Source organism: Populus nigra, chromosome 16, assembly GCF_951802175.1.
Source record: "Populus nigra chromosome 16, ddPopNigr1.1, whole genome shotgun sequence".
Lineage (NCBI taxonomy): Eukaryota > Viridiplantae > Streptophyta > Magnoliopsida > Malpighiales > Salicaceae > Populus > Populus nigra.
In genome coordinates, this window is record NC_084867.1 from 8,756,197 (window position 1) to 8,780,337 (window position 24,141).

Consider the following 24,141-nt stretch of genomic DNA (forward strand, 5'->3'; position numbering starts at 1 on the left):
GGAGGCCAGCGTTTAGATACACAGATGATCTCTCCCTCCCTCCCTCCCTCTGTGCGTGCGTGTGTGTGTGTGTGTTTATATATTTGAGGAATGCTAGAAACAGCACCAACAAAGGCTTTCCTCTACGACAATGAAATAAGTGGGACAAACTGTGTGAGGTTAAAGCAGATGAGAGATTGAGTAAGAATAAAATTGATATAGCTAAGAGAAGACAGAAAAAAGAAAAACAAGGGAATGCCTCTTGTAACTGGTAGTATCGAGTTTCCGGTTGTCAACACGTTCTTAAAGAAGACGTGGCCAAGTAACAGAGCAAGTGTTGAAAATGAATGTGATTGGCAATGGTAGCTAGCATTTCCCTATCTATATATATTTTCTTCACATTCCAAGATGCTTCACATCTTGAATATTTAGTTAAATGTGAGCTAGCTCCATGCTTTTCTTGCTTCCACACTTGTTGTGCCTTCAAACCCACATCCTTCCTCATCCCAACCTCTAAAAAAAAGGGAACATTTTGCTGTAAAAAAGTCTCAAGTTTGCAGCACTAGCATACCGAGATTAATCTTTCTTTTCTGTTTGCGACTCTGCATAAAACAGATAAGATGGTGAGACCTCCTTGCTGTGGCAAGTTCAATGCGAAAAGGGGTCTATGGACTGCAGATGAAGATGCAAAGATACTTGCTCATGTGGCCAAGCATGGAACAGGAAATTGGACAGCTGTTCCAAAGAAAGCAGGTTGATTTATATACATTGTTGTTGTGATTTGGATTATAATTAACAATTTGGCCAGGCATGGTACAGGAAATTATGGCTTAATTTCCATAAATGAGCATGTTTTGCAGGACTTCAAAGATGTGGGAAGAGTTGCAGACTTAGGTGGACTAATTACCTGAGCCCTGATCTCAAGCATGACAACTTCACACCCCAAGAAGAGGAAATGATTATTAGGCTACATGCAGCCATAGGTAGCAGGTGAGTTTCATTTATCACAGGTTTTTCTCCTGCATTTTTCCTTTTCTCCATTGATGAACGCAGTTTTGCAACCTTAAGATTTACTAATTATAGAGAAAATTTCTCATTACTTCACTTGGGTAAACTATCATTCTAAACAGATAATTAGTTCCAATATGAAGCAAACTTTACGTTCATTTCCCCTAGAGTTTGTTCGAAACTATAAAGTTATCGATTGTCTCCATTTTAAAGCCATTTTTCAGCCTTCACAATTAATTTCCCTCTGCCTCCCCTCAACCATCTTACGAATCAGCTGATTATTAGTCACAAGCCCAGATTTTACTGGCTTCTATCCTAATATTCTTACCAAAATCTCATTCATTTTATCTCAGGGAAATGTTTGGGGAACAACTTCGTTAGCAAATACAACAATGCCAAACATTTTGTGGTATACATTGGTAAAAAAATTAATTCAAGCATTCATTAAATGTAAAGATAAAATACTATTTTGAGAATTAGCACTTCCATGCTACAAATTGTGAAAGCAATACTGCATAGGACAGCTGGGATTGTGTCTTTGTATCGTGTTTTAACCGATATGATTGTACTACACATTAATTAGGTGCAAATGTTCTCAAATTAGAGATCCCTAAATATAATTTATAATATTCTTAGACAACTACCAATGTGCATGCAAGAGATACAACAGTTTTCTGTTAACAGTGCAAGAATAATGACAGTCTCTCTCTCTCATGTTTCATACTGTTACAGGTGGTCTATCATCGCCCAACAACTTCCAGGAAGAACAGACAATGATGTGAAAAACTGCTGGAACGCCAGGCTAAGAAAGAAGCTCTCTGAAATGGGGATAGATCCTGTTACTCACAAGCCATTCTCTAAAATTTTAGCTGACTATGGAAACATTGGTGGCCTTGTAAAATCTGGAAGCAGAATTGGGTCACTTAGCAGAGACCTAAAAAATGTTTTCGCTTTGAAACCAGAGCAATATAATTCAATCCTGCCTGAAGGAATCTCGAACATCAACAGCCATTTGTTGACCAGAATGGTACCCCGTAAGATGGAACCAGTTCAAGAATGTTTTTTGAACAAGTTCAACAATGACAGCACTAATAGCAATCACTCACTGGATCTTCTTGATCAGCTTCAAGCCATAAAACTGGTGACGGAGGCCTCTAGTACTTGCGCTGAATATCAAACTATGCTAGTACCTAATTATAATATCCTTGATGAAGGCTCATTATCATCATCTACTTGCTCCACTGAAACTCAAGAAAATTTGCCAACAAGCTTTAGATGGTGCGACTTTCTTCTGGAAGATCAATTTCTCCCCAGTGATCCACAAGCAGAACAAGAAAACGCAGCAGAACTTTCATCCAAGGACTTGACGAACCAAACACAGAATGTTATTGTGACAAGCCAAGGCCAGAATCCGAATACGATGAAACCACAATGTGATCAAATTATTGCTGAGGCTAGTGTCGGAGTCAACGGAGTAGATTTGGCAGTCCAAAACAATAGTGGTTTCGGTGACCAAGTTGCACCATCGTCATCACAACACAGTTCATTTGTTGAATCTATCATAGATGGAGAAAACAAGATATTCTTGGATTTTCCTAACTTGCTAGAGGAACTATTCAACTACTGATCAATTAGTCAGTTGCTTAAATTCGAAGCCCCCCATGGTAGGAAATGCATGCTTCCTAGTTTCTTTTTATGTTAGTTTAAGCTCTGAACTAGTTTTGTTGTCTGAATTTGCTGTAACCATTAACCAAAAGGGGGAATTGATGGATGGATGAAAAACACGTTCGTTCTTAGTATGAGTGTCTAAAAGTTTATGAAATAATGGTAAATGAATCCTAGTATTTCAAGCATGTTAAATAATATTCTATTTTTATATTAATCTAAGTTAAGTTTAAGAAGTTTTCGACTTAGATACACAAAACTACAAGGGTATGGACTATGGAGGATTAGATCATTGGTAAAGCAAGAGTAGAGAATTTACACATAAAAAAATAAAATAGAAAAGTCGATCAAACCAAATATGAATATTTAAGGTACTAATATAGGAAGAGTAATATTAAGCGAACCAAGTGAGAAATAAATAGCTTTTATTCTAATCTAAAGAGTGAGATCGAGAAAGAGAGAGTGTTAGGGGGTTAAATTAAGAAAGTATAAAATTATAAATCCAGGAATGATTATCCATTCCTTTTAAAATCTATATAAAATAGCATATATATTTTATAAATTCCATAAAAATTCAATTTTACTTAAATTTCTAACTTCACAATAAAAATTGACAAAATATGATTGTTACCTTTTAAAAAAACCCATCATTTCTTTAATTATAACACACCCAATTTATAAAATCAAACTTAATATCATCAAATGAAAACAAAATTCAGTTTCTCCAACCATCTAGGTGGTGGCCTAGTGGTAAGAGCTTGGGACTAAGGGGTTTGCTCCCTCTTAGGTCTCAGGTTCAAACCCTATGGCTGCTCATATGATGGCCACTGGAGGCTTACATGGTCGTTAACTTCAGGGCCCGTGGGATTAGTCGAGGTGCGCGCAAGCTGGCCCGGACACCCACGATAATCAAAAAAAAAAAAATTCAGTTTCTCCCAAATCCCAAACAAACCATGTCATACATTAATACAATAAATTTCACTATGGAAAAACTATAAAACACTTTAATATAAAAGCAAACTACAATACTGTAAAGAATCTCAATAAATTAACTTAAAACATAAATGAGTTATAAAAAAATAGGTGTGTTTGCTTACTTTGTATATCGAAGCTTTACAAAAAATCCAATGATGAATGTTGACACTACTAATTAGATATAGATCAGCACCGGTAGGTTAGGATGGCTAAATTTATGAGAAAATAGGGGTTGCTGGTATTTTTTTGGCAAGAAGAAGAAGAAGATTATGACGATGATGATTATGAATAGGGTTAGAAAATTGGTGGTTATAACTTATTTATATTTTTCAATGGAAATATTTCATTAGAAATTGAGATTGAATGTTGTTATGGTATATAAATAAACAACTATTCAAATCTAAATTTGATGAATTATGTGAGGATTCCTTTTATGCCATATTAAGGTTTTATTTAGTGTTATGGAAGTTAAGGTTTTTGAGAATTAATGCTTGATTTTGAAATTATGTGGTTTAATGATGTTTAAGGTCATGTGAACAGATTGAGTAATAAGTGAATGAAGTAAATTGAAAAAAAAAATATTACCCTTTTATTTTTATAAGATTTCAGAATTGTAGGGAAAAATAAATGAAGGAATTATTGTTGTGAAATTTTGGTTGTAATGTATTAGTGTGACCGATGAATGGATAATTGGTTAATTGTGAAAAAACAAATATACCCCCCCTCATCTATATGAACACATTCGACCAAAAGGATTAATTGATAATAATTGATGTTGATTACTGATATGGTATTATTGTTGAGTTGTTTAAATGTTGGTACATACTTTATTTGTTTGAATTTTCAAAGAAAATTCCCACCCATATACAAAGGATGTTTCGTCCAAAAAAGGAGAAAATTTTAGATTTTACTTGGTGAATTTTAATTGTGAAATGTTGTGTATAGGAATCATGCTAGATTGATTATTGACTTCTGGCCACGAGATAGTTAACTAAAATTTAAAGGAAACTTGTATTATATTTAAATTAAAAAAAATAATCGAGGTGGTTAATTTAATGAAATAAATTTTGCTTGATAGATAAGATATTGTATGAGAAATTGATGGTGGGTTATTGATACAAGAGAGGTTGTTGAGGAAGTACCGAGACAAGATCTTGTGTATCATGCCCAGACTTCAGATAAGTGCTCGACACCTTACTATTTAAATTCTATTTAAAATTGTTTAGATACATGTTAAATAAATTTTTCTTAAAGTCCCATTGTATAATTATTTTGTCCATGTGATAGGCAATTTTTCTTGTTTGATGGGACCGATGTGAGTTGGCCAGTTTGCCCTGTATAATAGCACAGGTGCCTTGTTCTGAGCGGTTGGATGAATGGATTCCTTAGTTTTTAGAAATGTGTCTAGAACCAGACGGTGAGTGTTGGAACCCAAATTAAGGATTATCAACTAAGATTGGGTCGTAAGAATTCTTCTCGTCCATGAAGAAAGTGAATTAAGTTATTGATAACTTAATTATAAATGAGAATAATAATTTAGTTAAATTAGTATTTATTATGTTGTCACTTTATTTATCATGAAAATTAATTTACCTCAATATTAAATTAATTTCCAGGTTCAGCACCACCTGGCAGGACTTATTAAATTTGAAATCTTATTTTTTGGATAAGATTAATACATTTAATTATGATAATATTAACATGTAATTTTAAAAATGAATATAATTTACAATTATATTGCATTCTTTTGTTATATCTTAAGGTAATTTATTTGAATTGTTAAAGTCATGTGATGTGATAAAGAAAATAGATTTAATTTAGTCATTTTTGTAAATGAAAGAGTTTATTATCACATTAAATTTAATTTAATTTAATTACATATATTTTATGTAAAGAAGCATTAAATTTATTATGTCATTTTAATTATTTGAATGAGGAATTAGTTTTATATGTGATCGATGTGGTTGTTTTAAAAACAAATTATTTTTACATGTGGGACTATGAAAAATTCCGGGATGTTACAACGGCGTCCAGCAAACCCTCCTTCAAATTTTGTCCCCTCCTCTCCTTCCCCGGCAGCATCTGGCGGTAGTTGATCTTTTAAAGATTCCAGGCATCGAAGTCCATGGATAGAAGCTTCAGAAGAACATGATTCGACACAAGCTGCTCTGTACATTTGTAAGTTCTTGGGCACTCTTGCCATTTCCCAACTTGGTAGGGCCCATTCCTAGCCTTCGGCCATAATTGATGAAGGTTTAATTCATTGTCTGCATTTCAAACTCTTTATCATCATTACAGTTGGGGAGTTCTAACCTTAACAACCATGTGATTAAAGATTATGAAATGATGGGTTTGTTTTTATGTGTTAGAAGTCTTTTTAAAATATTTTAATTTTTTATTTTAAATTAATATTTTTTATATTTTTAAATAATTTTAATGTATTAATATTTAAAATAAAAAATACTTTAAAAATAAAAATAAAAATTAATTTTTTGAGATTAGACGGAAGAATGGAAGGCATTTATGAATAACAAAGACCCCGTGAGACTAAATTGTGGTAAACAAAGCTATTGACAGCTCAGTCCAAACAAGAATGATTGGTCAACGGTCAACAGCTCCATCTCCTCCATCCCCGGCGCATGTTAGAAAACGACAATACCAGATCTGGCTCACGGCATGTCCCCATCCAATGAACCCCCGGTGCTCAACAAACACTTAATTCTAACTATAACTTAATGAAACTAATTAATTAGTCTTCTTGATTGTTATTATAGGTTAATCGTTATTTTTTAAAATATTTTTTAAAAAAATATATATTTTAATATAAATATATGATGTGCAAACATTTAAAAAATTAATCTAAAATAAAAACAAATAATTTTTTAAAATTTTATTAAAAAAATTTAAAACACAAAACAAATTAGCTCTTTATATTTTCAAAAATTATATTATTTAATCCCTCGTTCATTGCGTCCTTTTGTAATCTCATTTTATGTTTGTTGATTTGTTTTTTTGAAAAAAAAAAAAGAGGAGGAGGAAGAAAGGAAGGATACTTGGGTAATATGGGAGATTAATTAGAAAAGGAGGTGTTTTTGGGAAACAAAAGTTACTAAACTAAACATGATCAAGTCAAAGGACAATTTAACTATCTTTGATGCAGTAAGGACTAAATTATTAGTTTTTATAAAATATAGGGACTAAATTATATTCCATCACTGATTCAGTAGAACAACAATCCAATAGAGAACACTCCTCCCCACCGCCCTTTTTCTCATTTCCTTATCCCCAAACAACCCCCAAAACAAAAGGAGACACCCTGCACCACCACCGTTCCACCAAATAAAACAGAGAATAACATAACATGGCACACAGCACCAACCACAGGCGCATCTTAGCATCATCCCTAGACTTCGACTCCCCCATTAATCATCATCCATCATCAACATCCATGGATCCCACTCTCAAAAGCAAAAAGCACCCCAAACCCACAAATCCAGATCCCATTGTACCCTCTTCCGAACTTCTTTTCATGTCAAAATCAGGCCTAAATCTTAAAACAACCCAAAAACCCACCAAGCACCTACCCTCACCGCCACCTAATTGCATAGATATCCACTTGCAAGCCAAAGCCATGACTGTCTCTGCTGATTTTGATGCTTGTAGGTTTTCAATCATCAAACCGAAACACCAGCAGCCCAAGAAGAAGGTTATTGGAACAAAAGTAGTGGAAAAATTAGAGAGCAAAACAGCAACTGCGAAGGGAGACGAATCATCTAAAGATCAAAGGGTCAAGAAACTGTCATCTAAAGATCAGCAGCAGCTGGACAATAGGAAGAAAGCTGAAGAGTTTGCAGGAGTGAATGAAACGAAATCCAAGGAAGTGGTAACTTCTACGGTGAAAGATAAAAAGGAAGTGAAGGCTCATCATGATCTACTTGAATGGAATGATATGAATAAGAGCATGCCATCAGTTTCATTGACAGGAAGGAGGAGATCCTTTTGTGGGTCACAAGTAGAGTTGACAGATTTTCTTGCAAGCAACGGTGCTAAAATTGTTTCAGTTGACATGCCACCATTTATGCAGATCCATGCTATTCGTTGCGCCAGGAATACTTGTGATAGTCTTGAGAAGTTCACCTCCAGGACCCTTGCATCCACCCTCAAGAAGGTAAATTAAATTAGTTAATTACAAACTGTGAGATCAGTGCATACATAGTCGAGCTTTTTCATTGGTTTTATGATGTGGGTTTGCGAGCTAATCATAGATGATAATAATTGATGAATCATGTAGCATGGTTGCAAGTAATTTTCTCATCCACCAGCACAATCTTTCTTCATCTTCTGGGTGCAGGAGTTTGACAAGACATATGGGCCGGCTTGGCACTGCATTGTGGGGTCAAGTTTTGGGTCTTTTGTGACGCATTCAGTTGGGGGGTTTCTATATTTCTCCATGGATCAAAAGGTGTACATCTTGTTGTTCAAGACAACAGTACAAAGAGCAGATTGATGAGTGGATTGTATGATTTGGAAGCACAGGCATAGATAGTTGCGAAGCCGAAAGTTATAAACAAAAAGCCTTCTTGTCTCCTCTCGCAGATTGTATATTTGGTTTGCTTAGGAAAGCAGAAATATAAAATATATATGATATGAAAAATTTACCTTTTCTCTAATTGTTCAAGGACTTTTTTTTTTTCCAGTGGTCAGACTCTTTATCTAGTCATTATTCTGTAATTCTTTTATAGGACGACCTTCAATTCACTTGTGTGTTTCTTCTACTTGAATTTTTTCTTTCTTTCATTATTGTTCGTCATGGTAAGGGGACCTGGTGTAAATTTCAATTTCATTCTTGGAGTTCATTGAACAAGTCTAGATTCACTTGCTTAGAAACAGGGGACGAAAGGAGGTAAATTTTATTATCATACTCGTTTGGCGAACCAACACATCTAAAAATCCAAATAAATAAAATAAAATATCATGCAACATGAAGAATTTAACTTCTTAAATAAGAGAATAATAAAAGAATTGTCACATTGTGACGAAAATGCACTGGCTCGAGAAAAAATATAAATAATGTAGATGTATAATTAAAGAAAATTAAAAATTCTAAAAGAGATACTAGTTCAAGAGATTCAGGTGAGTTAGTTATTTCTAAAAAAAAAGTATTATGTCTCCACAATAATTCTAAAAGAAATAATACCAAAAAAAAATGTCAATCCAGTAATTATAGCATGTCTACAAAGCTTGAAATTTTGTGAGTATTTTAACAAACATGTCGTATGCTATTTTGGTCTATATGATAAACTCTCCACAAAAGGACTCAAAGAAGAGTATGACATCTGCAACTATTCTGGGTTTTGATGGTAATGGTTTTTGGGTTTTGCTCTTTGGAAAAAAAAATTAGGGGTTTATTGTTTTATGGTGGATTGTTTTGGATCATTCAGTCAAATGAAAACATGCACAAACACCAATCTCTCGAATCCCTAATTTTTTCCCCAAATTAAAACCATGATAAATTATTTTCATGAGAGAAAATAAAGCCCGGATAAAAAAAAAACTGATTGGATTTATTTATGAGGAGGGATAAATGAAATTGATTTATTTCATATTGAACTTCTCTTTGCACAAAGAAAAAGGAAATTTCATGAACTTTTTAACAAATTCATAACGGGAGAAAAAATAAAGAAATAACCAACATATGCTTAATAACTGTGCAATTTCTTCAAAGAATCTTCGTCGCTTGCACTTGGATCGGAGACCCAGAGGGAAGTCCTTGCATTTCTGTTGCACCCATCAAGGTCTGTTATGACCAGGGGCATCAAGTGCTTCAAATTGCCAGGTTATATCCTAGACGGAGCTGCTTAAGGCAGAGCCATGAGATCAAACACAAGCATTCACCTTGAAATTTCTACAAGAAGCAGTGATCGGAGCTTGTGTCCGGTCTGTCTTCACAAGCCCCCCTCTTGCTGTTCTAGAGATTATAATAAATCCTCGTGTAATTTGCTGCAACAAATTTCTGTCTTTGATTGAAACAATCTTCTCTCCTTTAATTAAAACAAAAGAAAGAAGGGATCAGAGAGAAAGGAGAAAAGAATGGGAGAAGATGGGTAAAAGAAAATAATACGTTGCTGTTGTTATATTGTATATGAGAATAAATTTATTTATTTTTAGTTTAAATTTGGAGTTGAATAACGATGGAAAGTGTACAGGCAAAATGTAAACTGTAAAATGAAATAAATTATAAGATGTTTATGGTAATTTTTTATATTTATTTTTTAAAGAGATGTTGAAAATTTATCATGAAATTTGATATTAATCCCTAAAAAATAAGATTTCATCTAATTTTGATTTGAATTAAAAATTTTGATATTAATATTTAAAAATAAAATATTTTGCCGATGTCATAATTTTAATAAAAAAATTTGTTTTTAATCTTTAAAAATAAGATATTTCATCAATTTTGGAAATTTTAACAAAATATTGACATTAATTTTTAAAAATATGATATTTCATTGATTTGGAAATTTAAGAAAAATTTTAACATTAATCCTGAAAAATTAGAGATTTTGTTGATTTGGAAATTTTAGAAAAAAATATTAATATTATTGCCTTATTTGTTTCCAGGAATTCACTTTTCTATGTTTGGTAAACATAAAAAAAGTTGATAAAGAAAAGTGAATTCCGATCAAAGAAAAAGTTAATGTTTTATAGCAGGAAAGTGTTTTCCTTTTCTTATCCTAAGGAAAACACTTTTCTTTGTTTACAAAAAAAAAAAACATAACATCGTGTTTAGAATACAAATACCTAACTCTCTTTTTCTCTCAAATCTCTTTACATAACAATTAAAGCATCTCTATCAATTCTTATTTCAGGTAAGTTTTTTTCCTTAATGTCTATTTATTATTTGTTTTATGTTTTTATCTTTTTGTTTAGCTCTTGTTTAATTTGTTGCAACCTATGCTCTGTATTTTTTCCAGAAACCAAACAAAACATCAAAACCATTCAAACACAGCAAACCCATTTTGTTTGGTTTCTATGAAAAAAACACAGCAAACCCATGCTCTGCTATTTTAATTCCAGTTGATCTCCCTGCTCGTTTGTCATGATTTTTTCCAAACCATTTTCAATTTCACAGTTGATCTCCCCACTCCCCTTGCATGATGTTCCGATAAACTTCCTCTCTAGCTTGTCCCTAGTTGCTTTACCAAAAAAACAGAGCATTGCCCAAAGAAATCCCCTTTCACTGAGGAGTGAACGAGTGACAACAAGAGAGGGACAATTTGTTTAATCGGAAAGACCTGTTTTTAATTTCACTACATCTCTTATCCCTTAAAATAAGAAATTTTATCAATTTAGAAATTTTTTTTTAATATTGATATTAATCCTTAAAAATAAAAGATTTCATCGATTTATGAATTTTATGAAAAATATTGATGTTAATCCCTACAACAAAGATTTTGTCGATTCAGAATTTTAAAATAGGTGTTGAACTCGTATGGATGTTGAAAATTAAGCTTTGGACCCACTCTTCAAAATATGAAAATAATCATATCATTTATTTTATTAGTTGAAAAATTATTATATGAGCACAAATTCTTTTTTGACTAAAAATCGGCATATCCTCGCATAAAATTTACACATCCAACCATAAATCAACTATTCCGCACCTATAAAAAAAATCCTCGCATAAAACGAAGACTTTTACATATTAAAATCAAAACGCCCCCATGTAAGATTGATAACGTAACACAAATCATTCGACATGAGAAAACCAACACAACACACATCATTTAACACAAAGAAATCAACATGACCAAAGACATAATCATAAATCATTCATAATAGATAAATCAATGCATTAGGGTTTGATAAAATAAAAGATAAAGAAGTTGTTATCTAGTTTTAAAGGAAACTAGAACACTTGTGACCAATCTCACGAAGAATCAAAATCAACATAAATGGTAGTGTTCAAAACATGCCTTAAAAACATCACTAATTAAAGGTTCAAAGAATCTAAAAATAGATAAAGAATCAAAACCAACATAAATTTATATTCTACGTTTTGGACCCATTTTAGTCCTTTGTAGGGGTGTTATGGGCATATAAACTGTACAACTAAAAGTTCATAGATGAAATATATTTGGTGGTATACCAAAAACAAGTTGCAAAGAAGAATATTTATGGTAAACACTTGATCTAATTCTAATGAATGATGCAATATGCAATATAGCATGTCCTCAAATAAATGTAGGCAATTTTGATTTCATAAGTAATGGTCTAGCAATTAATTGAAGATGCTTTATTAGTGATTATGTTAAACCATTTTAAGTATGTACATAGGCAATATGATGTTCAACATCAATTCCGATAGAAGTGCAAAAATTATCAAATACTTGAGAAGTAAACTCACTAATATTGTCCAATCAAATTTTCTTGATTGGATAATCAGGAAATTGCGTCCATAGTCGAATAATATGTGCTATTAATCTAGCAAATGCAACATTTTGACCAGAAAGTGAACAAACATGTGATCATTTACTTTATACATCAATCAATACCATAAAATATCTAAAATGCCTACATGGTGGATGAATAAGTCCACATATATCTCATTGAATTCTTTAGAGAAAAGATAGTGATTCTATAACAACCTTTGATGGAGATGGTTTTATAATTAATTTACCTTGAGAACATGCAGCGCATAGATTTTCACTTGGTAAAAGAATCTTCAGGTTCTTTAAAGGATGTCAATGTGAGTTTTTAATAATTCATCGTATCATTATTGATCCCGGATGTCCAAGTTGATCATGTCAAAGCATAAATATTTTTGGGTCAGAACACTTCTGGTGTATTATAAAACTTGTTTCAATAGATTTCATGATCGTATAATAAATTTCAAAAGAGAAAGTAGTAATTTTTCAAGTATAAGCTTTTGGCCTTAAATATATGAAATAATATAAAGATATTCCTTTTTGTTTTCATCTATTGTTTCAATATGATAACCATTAGCACATATATCTTGAAAACTGGGTAAATTTCTTCTGAACTCAGGTGAATATAATACATCTTTAATGCTAAGTTTTGTGTTATTTGGTAACAAAATATTAGCTCTTCTGGAGTCTTTAATCATGTCTGCTGGACCGAATATTGTAGTGACATTAGTTATGGTTAATGTCAAATATTCAAAGTATTTCTTTTCCTTGAGAATTATGTGCGTTATTGCACTATTTGATAGATATAAATCTTCATAATGAAAAGCCATGCCTCTATTCAAAATATAATTAAATTTGTATTATTTAACTAAAATAAAATTGACATTGTTTATTAAAAATACAATAAGATAAATATCTTAATACAAATAAAAAATATTAATTATTCCCAAGAATTCCACAACTACTCACGTTGTCTGTTTTATCTTAGTTTTTAAAGAAATCAAGAACATCAAGATAAGCATTAACATCAAGATAAGCATTATGACCTTCAAAATCATTTTTACGAATAAAATTCATCTCAACTACATTTTGTTTCGAAGATGCTTGATATAAATTTATAAGATGTTTTAGTAAGCGACAAGTGTGAGACCAATGATCATACATACCACTCATATAACACTTATCTTCAGGTATATGCAAATTCTTGCCACTTTCTTATTTGGGTTCATTGTGTCTCCACTTCTGGTGGTATGGTGGATTGCCTTTTGAAGAATTATCTCTTCTCCTTTTCCATTTATTTTTATCATATCTATACCTTTGGTTCTTTCTTGTCTTTTGGACAAAAGTTTCATTCACTTCAGGGAATAGTTTAGAACATCTGGGATGAGATTGATGATTTTTCATCAAAAGCTAATTATTTTGTCCAATCATAAGAAGATATGAAATTAGTTTTGAATACCTTTTGAAATTGTGTTCTCTATATTGTTGCTACATGACAATATTTGAGGCATGAAAAGTAGAGAATGTTTTCTCTAACATTTTAGTAATCTGTGATATTTTCACCACACAATTTCAGCTGTGAGGTAATTTTAAAAAGAGCTTAATTATATTCACTAACCGGTTTAAAATCTTGCAACCTCAAGAGCAACCAATCATAACAAGCTTAAAGAAGTATGACAAACTTTTAGTGGTCGTCTCTTTCATTTAGATTTTGTTATAGAATAAGAGGATCTTTTATTGTGAGGTATTTAACTTTTAATCCTTCATGGAGATGGTGGTGAACAGAAATCATTATTTTTACGCGATCCTGTAATGATGCATTATTTTCTTCTTTGATGGTCTCTCCAAGATTCATAGCTTCCAGATGAATCTCAGTATCAGGGATCTATAACAAAAAAAAACACTATTTTCAATTGCATTAAGAGCGGTAAATTCAAGTTTCGTTATATTCGATATTATAAATAAAAAAAGGAAACAACTTATTAAATAAAATCATGAATATAAAAAAAATAGTCTTTTAAAAATGCTATTTATTTTGTTCCTTAAGAATACTAGTTCTTCAAGAACTGTATTTGATTTATTTAATTCTTCATGAACTTACAATACCAGTTCTTTAGGAACTTTAAATCTTAATGAATAAAAAGAAATGAAAATTTGCCAAATAAGTTACAGAACCAAATATATTCCATAAAGTATAAACAATAACAAAAAGAAAAATATATTAAAATTGATACAGACCACGTAACATTGGAATTCATGCATGCTAAGATTTCAATATAAATTAAGTAGAGTGATCGTGTTGATAACATATTAAAAAAATAAAGAAAAAGTAAGAATATGTATATTCAGAATAAAACTTAAAAGAGAAATTCAAACTTTTTTTATATATATTTTTAATCTTTAAAATAAAAAAGAATTAGTCTATTTATAAAAGAAGAAATAAGAATATTAAAGAATACTAAGAAATTTAGGTATCATGGAAAACTAAGAGCCTAAATCTGAGTTATGAAGTCTAAAAAACTCTAAATTACATTCAATATATATAATTATTAATTTTATAACACTAGTTATAAATAATTAGTAGGATAGTCATTAGTGAATCCAATTTCACGATTGACTACCTATTTGGCAAACTTCATTCGTCCGATATTTTATTGAAAATTATATATATATATATATATATATATATATATATAAAGAAAATAGTGTTTTCTTATAGAAATAATATAGTTATAAATTTTGCTAATTGTTTTTACTATAACGATAGTAGAATTGTAATTTTTGGTTTATTTTTTTTTATAGAAAACAAGCTTTTCTTATATTTTATTTTCTTTTTATATTTGATATTTTTATCATATTACACTTGATCTACTTATCACCTTTTTTTTCTAATCTTTATTTTTTTTGTAATATTTTTTTAGTATTTCATTTTTTTCTTAACTTTTTTTTAGAAAAAATATTATTTTTATTTTTTACACTTTGAATATTTATCACTCTAAACTTGGTTTATTTATACCATTCTTTTTGTTCTTATCTTTAGTCTTAAGTAATTTTTTTTTATTTTTTTTATAAACTTATTAAACAAAGACTAAGAAAATGATGTTTTACTGTAACAATTGCAACATTATTCCGTTCTTCTACTATGTTTTAAATTAGTTTCAGATCTTACATGTTTTTATTAATGCATATGATCTTTATTATATTTTATTATATATAAGCATCGACTTTTTAATTCACAATTATATTTTTTACTTGATGTCAAAAAAACACGCTAATAACACCTACACATTAATTATTTTGTATTAAAAAAATTTATTCGACCTGTGAGATGAATTGAATAAACATATTAACACTTTGTTTTTTGCATGTATCGACACAGATGGTTCTTAATGTATTTAATTAAAATTTATAAGTTTTTTATTTATAATTAGATTTTTTTTTAGAAAAAAAAGCATTTCAAAAAATTGCATCTTTATTTAATTTTGTCAAAAACATTTTCAGACCCGTAACTATAGTCTTTGTATAATTCATCTAACAGATGAGCTTTAATTTTAACATATATATATATATAGTATCATTACTTGGACACAATATACATATATAGACTATCTTTAATTTGAAAATTTTATTTTTATAAGAGAAAAGTTAACGAGTGCCCAAGGGGTTTACATTAAATTGAATTTAAGAAGTGCTATAACAATAACACTAAAACAGAAAAAAAAATTATAAATTATTTCAAATAAAATAAATAATAATTAAAATAATAAAGATCAAATCTAAAAAATAAAAAAAATTGAAAGATGAAGAAATAATAATAATAATAATAAACATTTCATAAATTATTTTCAAATAAAATAAATAACAATAAAAAGAATGAAGACCAAATTTGATAGATAAAAAATCAATTAAAAAATGATAAAGAAAAAGTAAATAACAATTATAAAAATAAGGAACAATATTAATATAAAAATTAAATTCTAAAGGATGAAATTGAAAAACAAATATTCAAAACAAAATATAATAGCAATCAAAAGTTTAAGGACCAAATTTGATATAATCAGCAAATAATATGAAATTTCTAAATTTTTTATAATTTTCAAAAAACGTTTTCCGCCCAAAATAAAAGGAAAACACTTTTCTGAAAATCAAAATAAATTTTTTTTTAACTGAAAAGTATTTTCTGTTGATCGGAAAGTATTTTTTATTGACCAAATTTTTTAATAATAAAAAAATATAAAAAATTTTAAAAAATAATTTCTCAAAAAATAAACATAGCCTAAATAGAATTTAAAAAGTACTGTAACAAAAACACTAAAACAGATAACGATGCGCGTTATGACAGGATGGATAACATGACGTTGGTTTTATGGATATTTATTTTAATAGCTTTTAAATTTTATTCAAAAAATATGCTATTAATAAAATGATATTTTTATCAAAAACAAAAATTATATTAATAAGAAAATAGAAATGCACCTAATAAAATACATTTTTATAGGCTAAAACGTAAAAAATTAATAAGCTAAAAAGGTAAAAATTATTATTATTATTTTGAATTCCAATTAATTTCTTGTGAACACAAAAACGATCAATTGAAATTTCAAAGAATCAATACAGTGGAGTATACGTTATGTACATGTCCCAGTAAAGATAATTTATAACAAAATTTTATCATACGTAAATAATAATTTATAACAGAATTGGAGTGTCAACTAACCTCCTTCACTTCACTGTTCATATAAATAATAATTTTATTTTTTTTGGCATTTCTCCCTTTTATTTCAATTTTGATTTTTTTTCATAAATTATTTCAGTTTATTTTTTATGAGATTATTATAGTATCATACAAATATCCTAATATTTGATCAAGCATATACTTTTATTATCGTATAATTAAATAAAAAATAATTTTAAAAAAATAAAGCTTTTAAACATAATGAAATTCAGAACTCATATTATAGATTTGATGATTTAATTCATGAGTTCAAAAAATTTCGTTAGATTCAATGTACGTTTTCCAATATAATTATAGAGAAAAAATGACGACCACTAAACTCCCCTCTCTAATACAAGATCAACTTTTGTGTGATTCAAATATTGCTGATGAAATACTTTCTTTTTTATTTTGAAAAACAATAAAAAAAATTCCGACTCATTATGGATTAACCTACCCGATCTGCTATTTAAGTCATGAGACTAAGATAATCCTATATAAAAAGCAATTAGGAAAAAAATGATTACAATTGAAAGATTTTGTTCAATTTATATGTAATTTATTAGTGCTTTAACATATTAAGGAGCTTTATTCTCAATCAACTAAATGTTAAAGTATAAAATTGAAAAAAATAAAAATAAAAATAATCCAAGTCAACTTGGATTAACTTTCTAAACTCATAACCTAGGAAACCGAGATTACACCATAGAAACTAAATAAAAAATTAAAAATTTCAATATTCCATCAACCTAATATTGAAGTATAAAATTAAAAAAAGTCAATTAAAAAAACAATAAAAAATAACAATAAAAAACAGAGACCAAATTTGACATAAAAAATAGATAGGTCACTTTACCATTTTAAAGAAGCTAATGTGGAAAGTGAGAAGAGAAAAAGGAGAGAACATATAATAGAAAAAAGAATTAGGTGCTGAAACCATACTAGATCCTCATCGTTGACACGCGCGACCTCATGAAAAGACACTCGTCGAGATGATACCAAGGATGACCATTGTTGGATCCCTTAAAGTGTGTTTGGTATTGTGGTAGCGGTTGTTGTTGTGGTTTGAAAAAAGTTGTTTTATAAAAAATACTTTTAGTTGAGGTTAGTTTGGAAAAATATATGTTTGGTTAAAACTGTGGTTGAAATTGAGGTTGAACAAAAAATAATTTAATATGTTTGGTTAAAAAATACTTTTCAAATTGAGGTTATAAAAAAATTAAAAAAGATATATATTAATTTTGATGGTTTTTAATTTAAATATTGTAAATTTAAGTACAACTATTATATTATTAAATAAATAATACTTTATGTCAAATATTTTTTATTGTTCCATTAACTTATCTATAATTTCATCACGTATGAAATTCATCCAATAAGAATTCCAATTTTCATGGTTTTTTAACCATGCAATAAAATCAGGTAAAATATCATTAAAAATGAAATTGGAATTGTGATCAAATTCTACAAATACTATGTCATCATACGATATACTTCTAATTTATATAGTATTATTGAATAATATTAAACAATATTTTTTCAAGTTACACACAATTAAAAAAATATTTTCAATGGGTCAAACGGGTCCAATGCACATTGGAGACATTGTTAACGTGAACAGTGCCAAGTGAATTAATTCATTGGGCACTGTCCACTTCAATATTCTTTCTTCCATGTTTCAGATCTTTCTTTCACCACTGAAAGTTGGGAATATTAGAAGAAGCATCACTGAAGATCTCCTCAGCAGTCTGGAGCAACAAATCACGGGTTGACTGGTAAGCATTATTTTTTTCACTGTCACTCTCACTCTCATCCGTGCTCAATTCTCCCTTAATTTTCTCGTCAGAACTATCCACCTCCATGCATGATAATCTCTTCGAATCAAAAGGAGTTTTCCTGCGTTGACGAGCCTTAGCCCTTTTCTTCATATCCATCCGTTTCTGTAAGTTGACATCTCTGTCAAATTCATCTAACTTCACTGGCAGATTTGCTTGATCTTTCAAGGCAACTAATGCAGCTGCTGCAGCACTTTTCTTGAAGTGAACAGGCGGAGTGAATTAATTCCCGCTGCACTGTTCACTTGAACAGTGTAGAGTGAATTAATTCTCTCTGCACAAACGCTAAGGAAAAAGCAGATAAATGTTGCTTTCGGCAAACCGACGTTTGAAACGTTAATTCTGGTGGGTCCTACACACAGTAAACAACGTTTCTTATTTTACCAAACGATATGTTTTTGTGGAAAACGCAGAAGCAACCATGAAAACAAACACGCTCTAAGAAGGTCACTTGCACCACCATATCACATTAGTATCCCTCGCATGCTAGTGCACGTGTGACATGCATAAGCTAATTATCTATTTCAGTCCTTAGCTTGATAAAAAAAGGGCTAAATATTTATTTTAATTTTAAATTTGATTTTTAAAAATTTAATTATTTCAAATCAATGTAATTATATTTTATTTTGTCAAATCAAATATCATTAGAGCTATATAATTTTTTTCATGGCACCACAAGAACTTAAAACTAAGCCAAAAAAAAAAGACCATTAAGTTCAATTCCATAGCAACAATATCTCAAAGGGTAATTTTGTTTCTTCAAAAAAAAGAGTTAAGTGAAAAGGAAAAAGATTGAAAGGGGGGTTGAACATTAGATTTTGAAGAAAAAAAGATCGAATACTTGTTTTAGTTTTAAATCATGTCCTTAAAGCTTTAATTATTTTGAATAAATAAAATTGAATTTTATTTTTTCAATTTAAGCATTAACCAAGCTCTATATTTTTATTTTTCCAGAAATCCAACATTAAACGAGCTGAAACAACACTTTACATCCAATTCTCCACTTCAATCCATAGCTTTGCAAAAAAAAAAAAAAAACAAGGGGATGAATATTTATTTCAATTTCAAACTTACTCCTTGAATATTTAATTATTTTAAATTAATAAAATTACATTTTATCTATCTATCTTGCTAAACAAGTAGTAATTGAGCTTCATAATTTTTTTACGACACCGTGATAACCCAAAATCAAGCTAAATAAAACATACTATCAAGTTCAATCCCACATCAACAATATCTAAAGGATCAAATTGAAAAAGAAAAGTTAAGTGCAAAGAAAAGGGTTAAACCATAGTTTTAAAATCCGGCCTGGCGGGTCGAACCGGGATCCGGCCGATCCAGGGCTAGAACCGGGCTGAGTTGATAAAAAAAATAGAAAAAGTCATGACCCGGTGACCCGGTTAACCCGGCAAAACCCGGTCAAAAACTCGGTTGCAACCCGTTGACTTTCTTTTTTTTGTTTTTTTACTAAAAACAATGCCATTTTGAATTTTTTTTAAAATAGAGATTGATCCGGCCGACCCGGTCAAAACCCGGTGACCTGGTCAAAATCCGGAACCCGGACATTGGACCGGGCTGGCTACCGAGTCAGGTTTAAAAACTATGGGTTAAACATTTAGTCATTGATTTTGCAAAAACACAAAAAGTTGAACATTTACTTTACTTTCTAATATATTCCCTAAAGTTTAAATTATTTTAAATAAATTAAATTAAATTAAATTCTGTTTTCCCAACAGTAACCAGACTTCTTTTTTTTCCGGCAATGTGAGAATTCAATATCAAACTAGCAAAATAAATCACCACTTCCAATTCCACGTTAACTCAAGGATAAAATTATGAAAAAGTAAAATAACTTAAATTTTTTTTAAAAAAAATACCGTGGATTAGGAAGCATAAAATCTCATAACCTTTTAGTTTTTTCTTTTTTGAATAAAATAATTAGTAGAGCAGTAACAATAATAATAATAATAATAATAATAATAATAATAATAATATGATGATGAGGAGGAGGAGGAGGAGGAGGAGGTTAAAGACTCGATATACGCAGACAGGGATAAATTGCAGAGGGAGCATACTGCGCATATATAGTTAAAAAACAATCACTCTAGCTCAGTCTCTCTCTCTCTCCGAAGCACAGGGGAAAAAATAAAAAAAACCCACTCTCACTCCCAGTCTGACATTGAGGAAGCGTAAACTTATAGTTCACAGGTACACGCGGTCTTCTCTCTAGTGAATCCAATCCAATCCCATCCATTATGGATCCTCCATTGATAAACGAGACCTCCTTCTCTGCGGCCAAACCATCTTCCTACACATTAACTGAGATTTGGCCTTTTCCACCTCCTCCTCCTTCTTCCACTCGTTTGGGCCTCCGGATGGATAATTTGGCCGACCCAGATGGGTCCCTTGAGGAATCCACTTTGACAGATCAGAGTAGTGGAAATGGAACTAGGATTAGGAAGACCAGAGATTTCAGTTCCGAGAAGGATGACTCGTCCAAAATGGTTTCTACCACCACTAGCGCCAATGATTTGGTTTGTTTCTACTTCAGTTTCTTTTTATTCCTTTCATTTGGTTTCTCGAAAGGCTGGATTTTTTTCTTTTCTTTTTTCTAGCTGGAATGGTTAGTTTAAGCCTGAAATGATAAATGTTCTGACTTTTTTTTTTCTGATGAAATGTTTAAAGGAAACTTTTTCTTAGATTGCCACTCTTTATATGTATAAACTGAATATAATAGCTCTTGAAAAAAGTTGAGTTTTGAGTTTGGGTTCTGTTAAATGGGAATTGAATTTTCTTCTATTTACTAGCTTTGCAATTATAAACCTTTGAATGGAGTTTAGGGTTGTTATTTATGGATTGAAATTTTCAGCCTTTTTGGACTTAAGATGTTAGGTTAGTAGATATAAATGAATTTTTCCTTGAATTGAAAATGATGCATGACCTTTCTTTTCTTTGTATTTGTGATAGAATGATTCAAATGGTAAGCGGAGGAAAATATCGGGGTCAAGGAGTGAAAACAACGATTCCAGAGCTGAAACTGAAGCAAGTTCTGCTGCTAATAACAAGACAGCCGAACAAAGCAGTAAACCATCAGAGCCGCCTAAGCAAGATTATATTCATGTCAGAGCAAGAAGGGGCCAAGCGACTGATAGCCACAGTTTAGCGGAGAGAGTAATTTGCTTCCGCCCTCTTAAATTTGCCAATTTTTAAAGCGTTTCTCAATTTGAAAAAGAATGAACCAGGACTTTCATGTTCTTCGTGTAAAATGTATTCAAGTTGATATGGAATTAAAATCATTTTGCTAGACTGTTGCGGACTTGTTTATCTGTTTGAGCCTTCAGACGTTTGAATGATTATCATTTTTGAAACCTGTTGCTTACTGTAGACTTGCTTTTGGCAGGCTCGGAGAGAAAAGATTAGTGAGAGGATGAACATACTCCAAGATCTGGTCCCTGGGTGTAATAAGGTGCTCAATTGTCATGCTGGTCTTCTCTTAGTCGTTTTACTATAGTCCTGGAAAATTTTTGCCGACAGAAATATTAAAGAAAGGGTCTAGGTAGACTTAGGATGAACCTGTTGCCTTGTCTTTGCTGTGTTCCATTCTAGATCCCTTGTAATTTAGCTATCTCCTAACCGACAATTTGGAGTATCCAAAGTGTCAACCTAAGTTCCTAATTCAGTGTCATCTAAATCACAATAATTTCCTAACGCAATACATGTATGTTTTATTCTTGTAACTAGGTTATCGGCAAAGCACTTGTCCTTGATGAGATAATTAATTATATCCAGTCACTCCAATGTCAGGTTGAGGTAGTATCCCTATCTTATAATGCTTATTGCCATTTCAAGACCATTTATTTTCTTTATTCTCTGTTGAAGTTGAACCTGGATCAATTCTTTTTTTAATTTGATTTTATAGTTCCTCTCAATGAAGCTAGAAGCAGTAAATTCAAGGATGAACACTAGCCCCACGACTGAACACCTTCATCCAAAAGATGTAAGTTGACATAACTTGATTGAGCACTTGAGTCTTACATCATCATGTAATTTATTTACCATAGCATGGGGGTAGTTTCTGGCATCTTTCTTACTATTGCTTTGCCATTGTTGATTCCCGTGTAATAACTGACCACCAAGAAAATAAATGTGATATTGATACCGCCAGGGTGGAAAGTTAAGTGGTGAGCACTTGTCTTGGCTATTAACCCAGATTGCACCATTGCAATTTGAAATACTTGCTAGCTGATTTTTCTTTCATCTCTTGGTTAAGATTATTGTTTCGAGGAGGGAAGAGCCTACAGATTAAAGACAAACTGCTTTGTTTTAAAATCTCAATCAAAGGACTCTCTGTGTAGTGGTTTTGAAAGGCTGCCAAGAATTCTGATTGTTAGGCAATGCTTCCACTGTGCCCAACATGTGGTAGCTTGCACTGAATGTGAACAAGCTAACATCTTCTAGTGTTCAGTATTTCTGATGTCTAAGAACCAGGATCTGTAATAAAGTTTTGTGTTTGGTGCAATTAGGAAAATTTCCCTAAAGAAATACTGAATTCCAGCTGCTGTTGCCCCAGTTTTGCATGTAGGTTGACAGGTTTACACATGGGCACGCAAAAAGCAGCCAAAGGTTTCTCATAGTGAGAGCAATATTAACTTCAAGAGAGGTTTCTCGCTGTCAATCTCATGTCATATTAACAATTGCTCATGCTTTTGAACAAGCAAACAAATGTATTCTATGATGTATTCGTAATCCAGTTAAGGGACTCCATTACTTCTGTTTGGTTTTGCATCATTCCAGCCCACCCCCACCTCCCATGGGTGTCTGTTTGGGGAAGGAGGGAGGGGTGGGGGTTGTGGTCTCCTGCTTTTATACAGTTCATTCATATGTTCATTACCATAGAGCATTTGCATATAAACATAGTTTGAATGCGGCTTACCTTTATAAACAAGGAGTGTTTGTTTTCTCATGAAGAGAGTATAGCTGTACCAGTAAATATTTCTGTTAGTTTTCTCTGTCGTGTGATTTGTTCAACCACTCGATTGCTTGTTGTAGCTTGGGGCACAGCCATTTGTAGCTACTGAGATGATATCTGGCCCACAACCAACAAGAGAATATGTTCAAGGATCCCAATCCGAATGGCTACATATGCAGGTTGGTGGAAGTTTCGAAAGAGCAACGTAATCAAGGAGCTAGATTATTTAGTTTCTTTAGGGGAAATTTATTACTGGCTTCCCCGTGCATAAATGTGTTTACTCATCTCATTTGTAGAAAATACATCTGATCTTTAATTGCATCGTATCATCTGACTGAATTTGCCTTTACGCATGTGTATCTAAACGGAATCTCCTAGAGCGAGTTCAATTCAGATAACTGTACCAAAAGGATTGTGCTTCTAATTTATAACTCTTCTACCTTGTTGTCGGAATATGCTTGTTAAGGTGCAAAATCCATGTTTTGAATTGGGTGATTGTGGCGAAGGACAACTGATATGCAAATGCCTCGCATGTTTTTGCTATTACTCTAAAACCTAGCAGAAGGA

The 24,141-nt window shown here is 31.1% G+C and overlaps 3 protein-coding genes across 5 annotated transcripts; all 3 read left to right on the forward strand.

Moving 5' to 3' along the window:
• The first annotated feature begins 416 nt into the window (after nt 1–416).
• LOC133675219 (transcription factor MYB35-like) lies at nt 417–2,786 on the forward strand. The gene is made up of 3 exons (XM_062096534.1): nt 417–732; nt 840–969; nt 1,720–2,786. The coding sequence occupies exons 1-3, from the start codon at nt 600–602 to the stop codon at nt 2,612–2,614; spliced, it is 1,158 nt and encodes a 385-aa protein (XP_061952518.1). The 5' UTR covers nt 417–599; the 3' UTR covers nt 2,615–2,786.
• Nucleotides 2,787–6,892: 4,106 nt separating this feature from the next.
• LOC133675291 (uncharacterized) lies at nt 6,893–8,297 on the forward strand. The gene is made up of 2 exons (XM_062096630.1): nt 6,893–7,795; nt 7,979–8,297. The coding sequence occupies exons 1-2, from the start codon at nt 6,989–6,991 to the stop codon at nt 8,132–8,134; spliced, it is 963 nt and encodes a 320-aa protein (XP_061952614.1). The 5' UTR covers nt 6,893–6,988; the 3' UTR covers nt 8,135–8,297.
• A 12,321-nt stretch (nt 8,298–20,618) lies between these two features.
• Nucleotides 20,619–24,027, forward strand: LOC133676261 (transcription factor bHLH79-like). Of its 3 annotated transcripts, XR_009835559.1 has the most exons (7): nt 20,619–21,139; nt 21,573–21,776; nt 22,006–22,071; nt 22,347–22,415; nt 22,525–22,602; nt 23,176–23,265; nt 23,655–23,772. XR_009835559.1 is itself a non-coding variant. In XM_062097906.1 (6 exons), the coding sequence occupies exons 1-6, from the start codon at nt 20,861–20,863 to the stop codon at nt 23,781–23,783; spliced, it is 825 nt and encodes a 274-aa protein (XP_061953890.1). In that variant the 5' UTR covers nt 20,619–20,860; the 3' UTR covers nt 23,784–24,027. The 3 variants fall into 3 exon arrangements, 2 of the variants coding, with proteins under 2 accessions (XP_061953890.1, XP_061953891.1); XM_062097906.1 differs by lacking the exon at nt 23,176–23,265 and having other exon boundaries at nt 23,655–24,027; XM_062097907.1 differs by lacking the exon at nt 23,655–23,772 and having other exon boundaries at nt 23,176–23,376.
• The last annotated feature ends 114 nt before the right edge of the window (nt 24,028–24,141 follow it).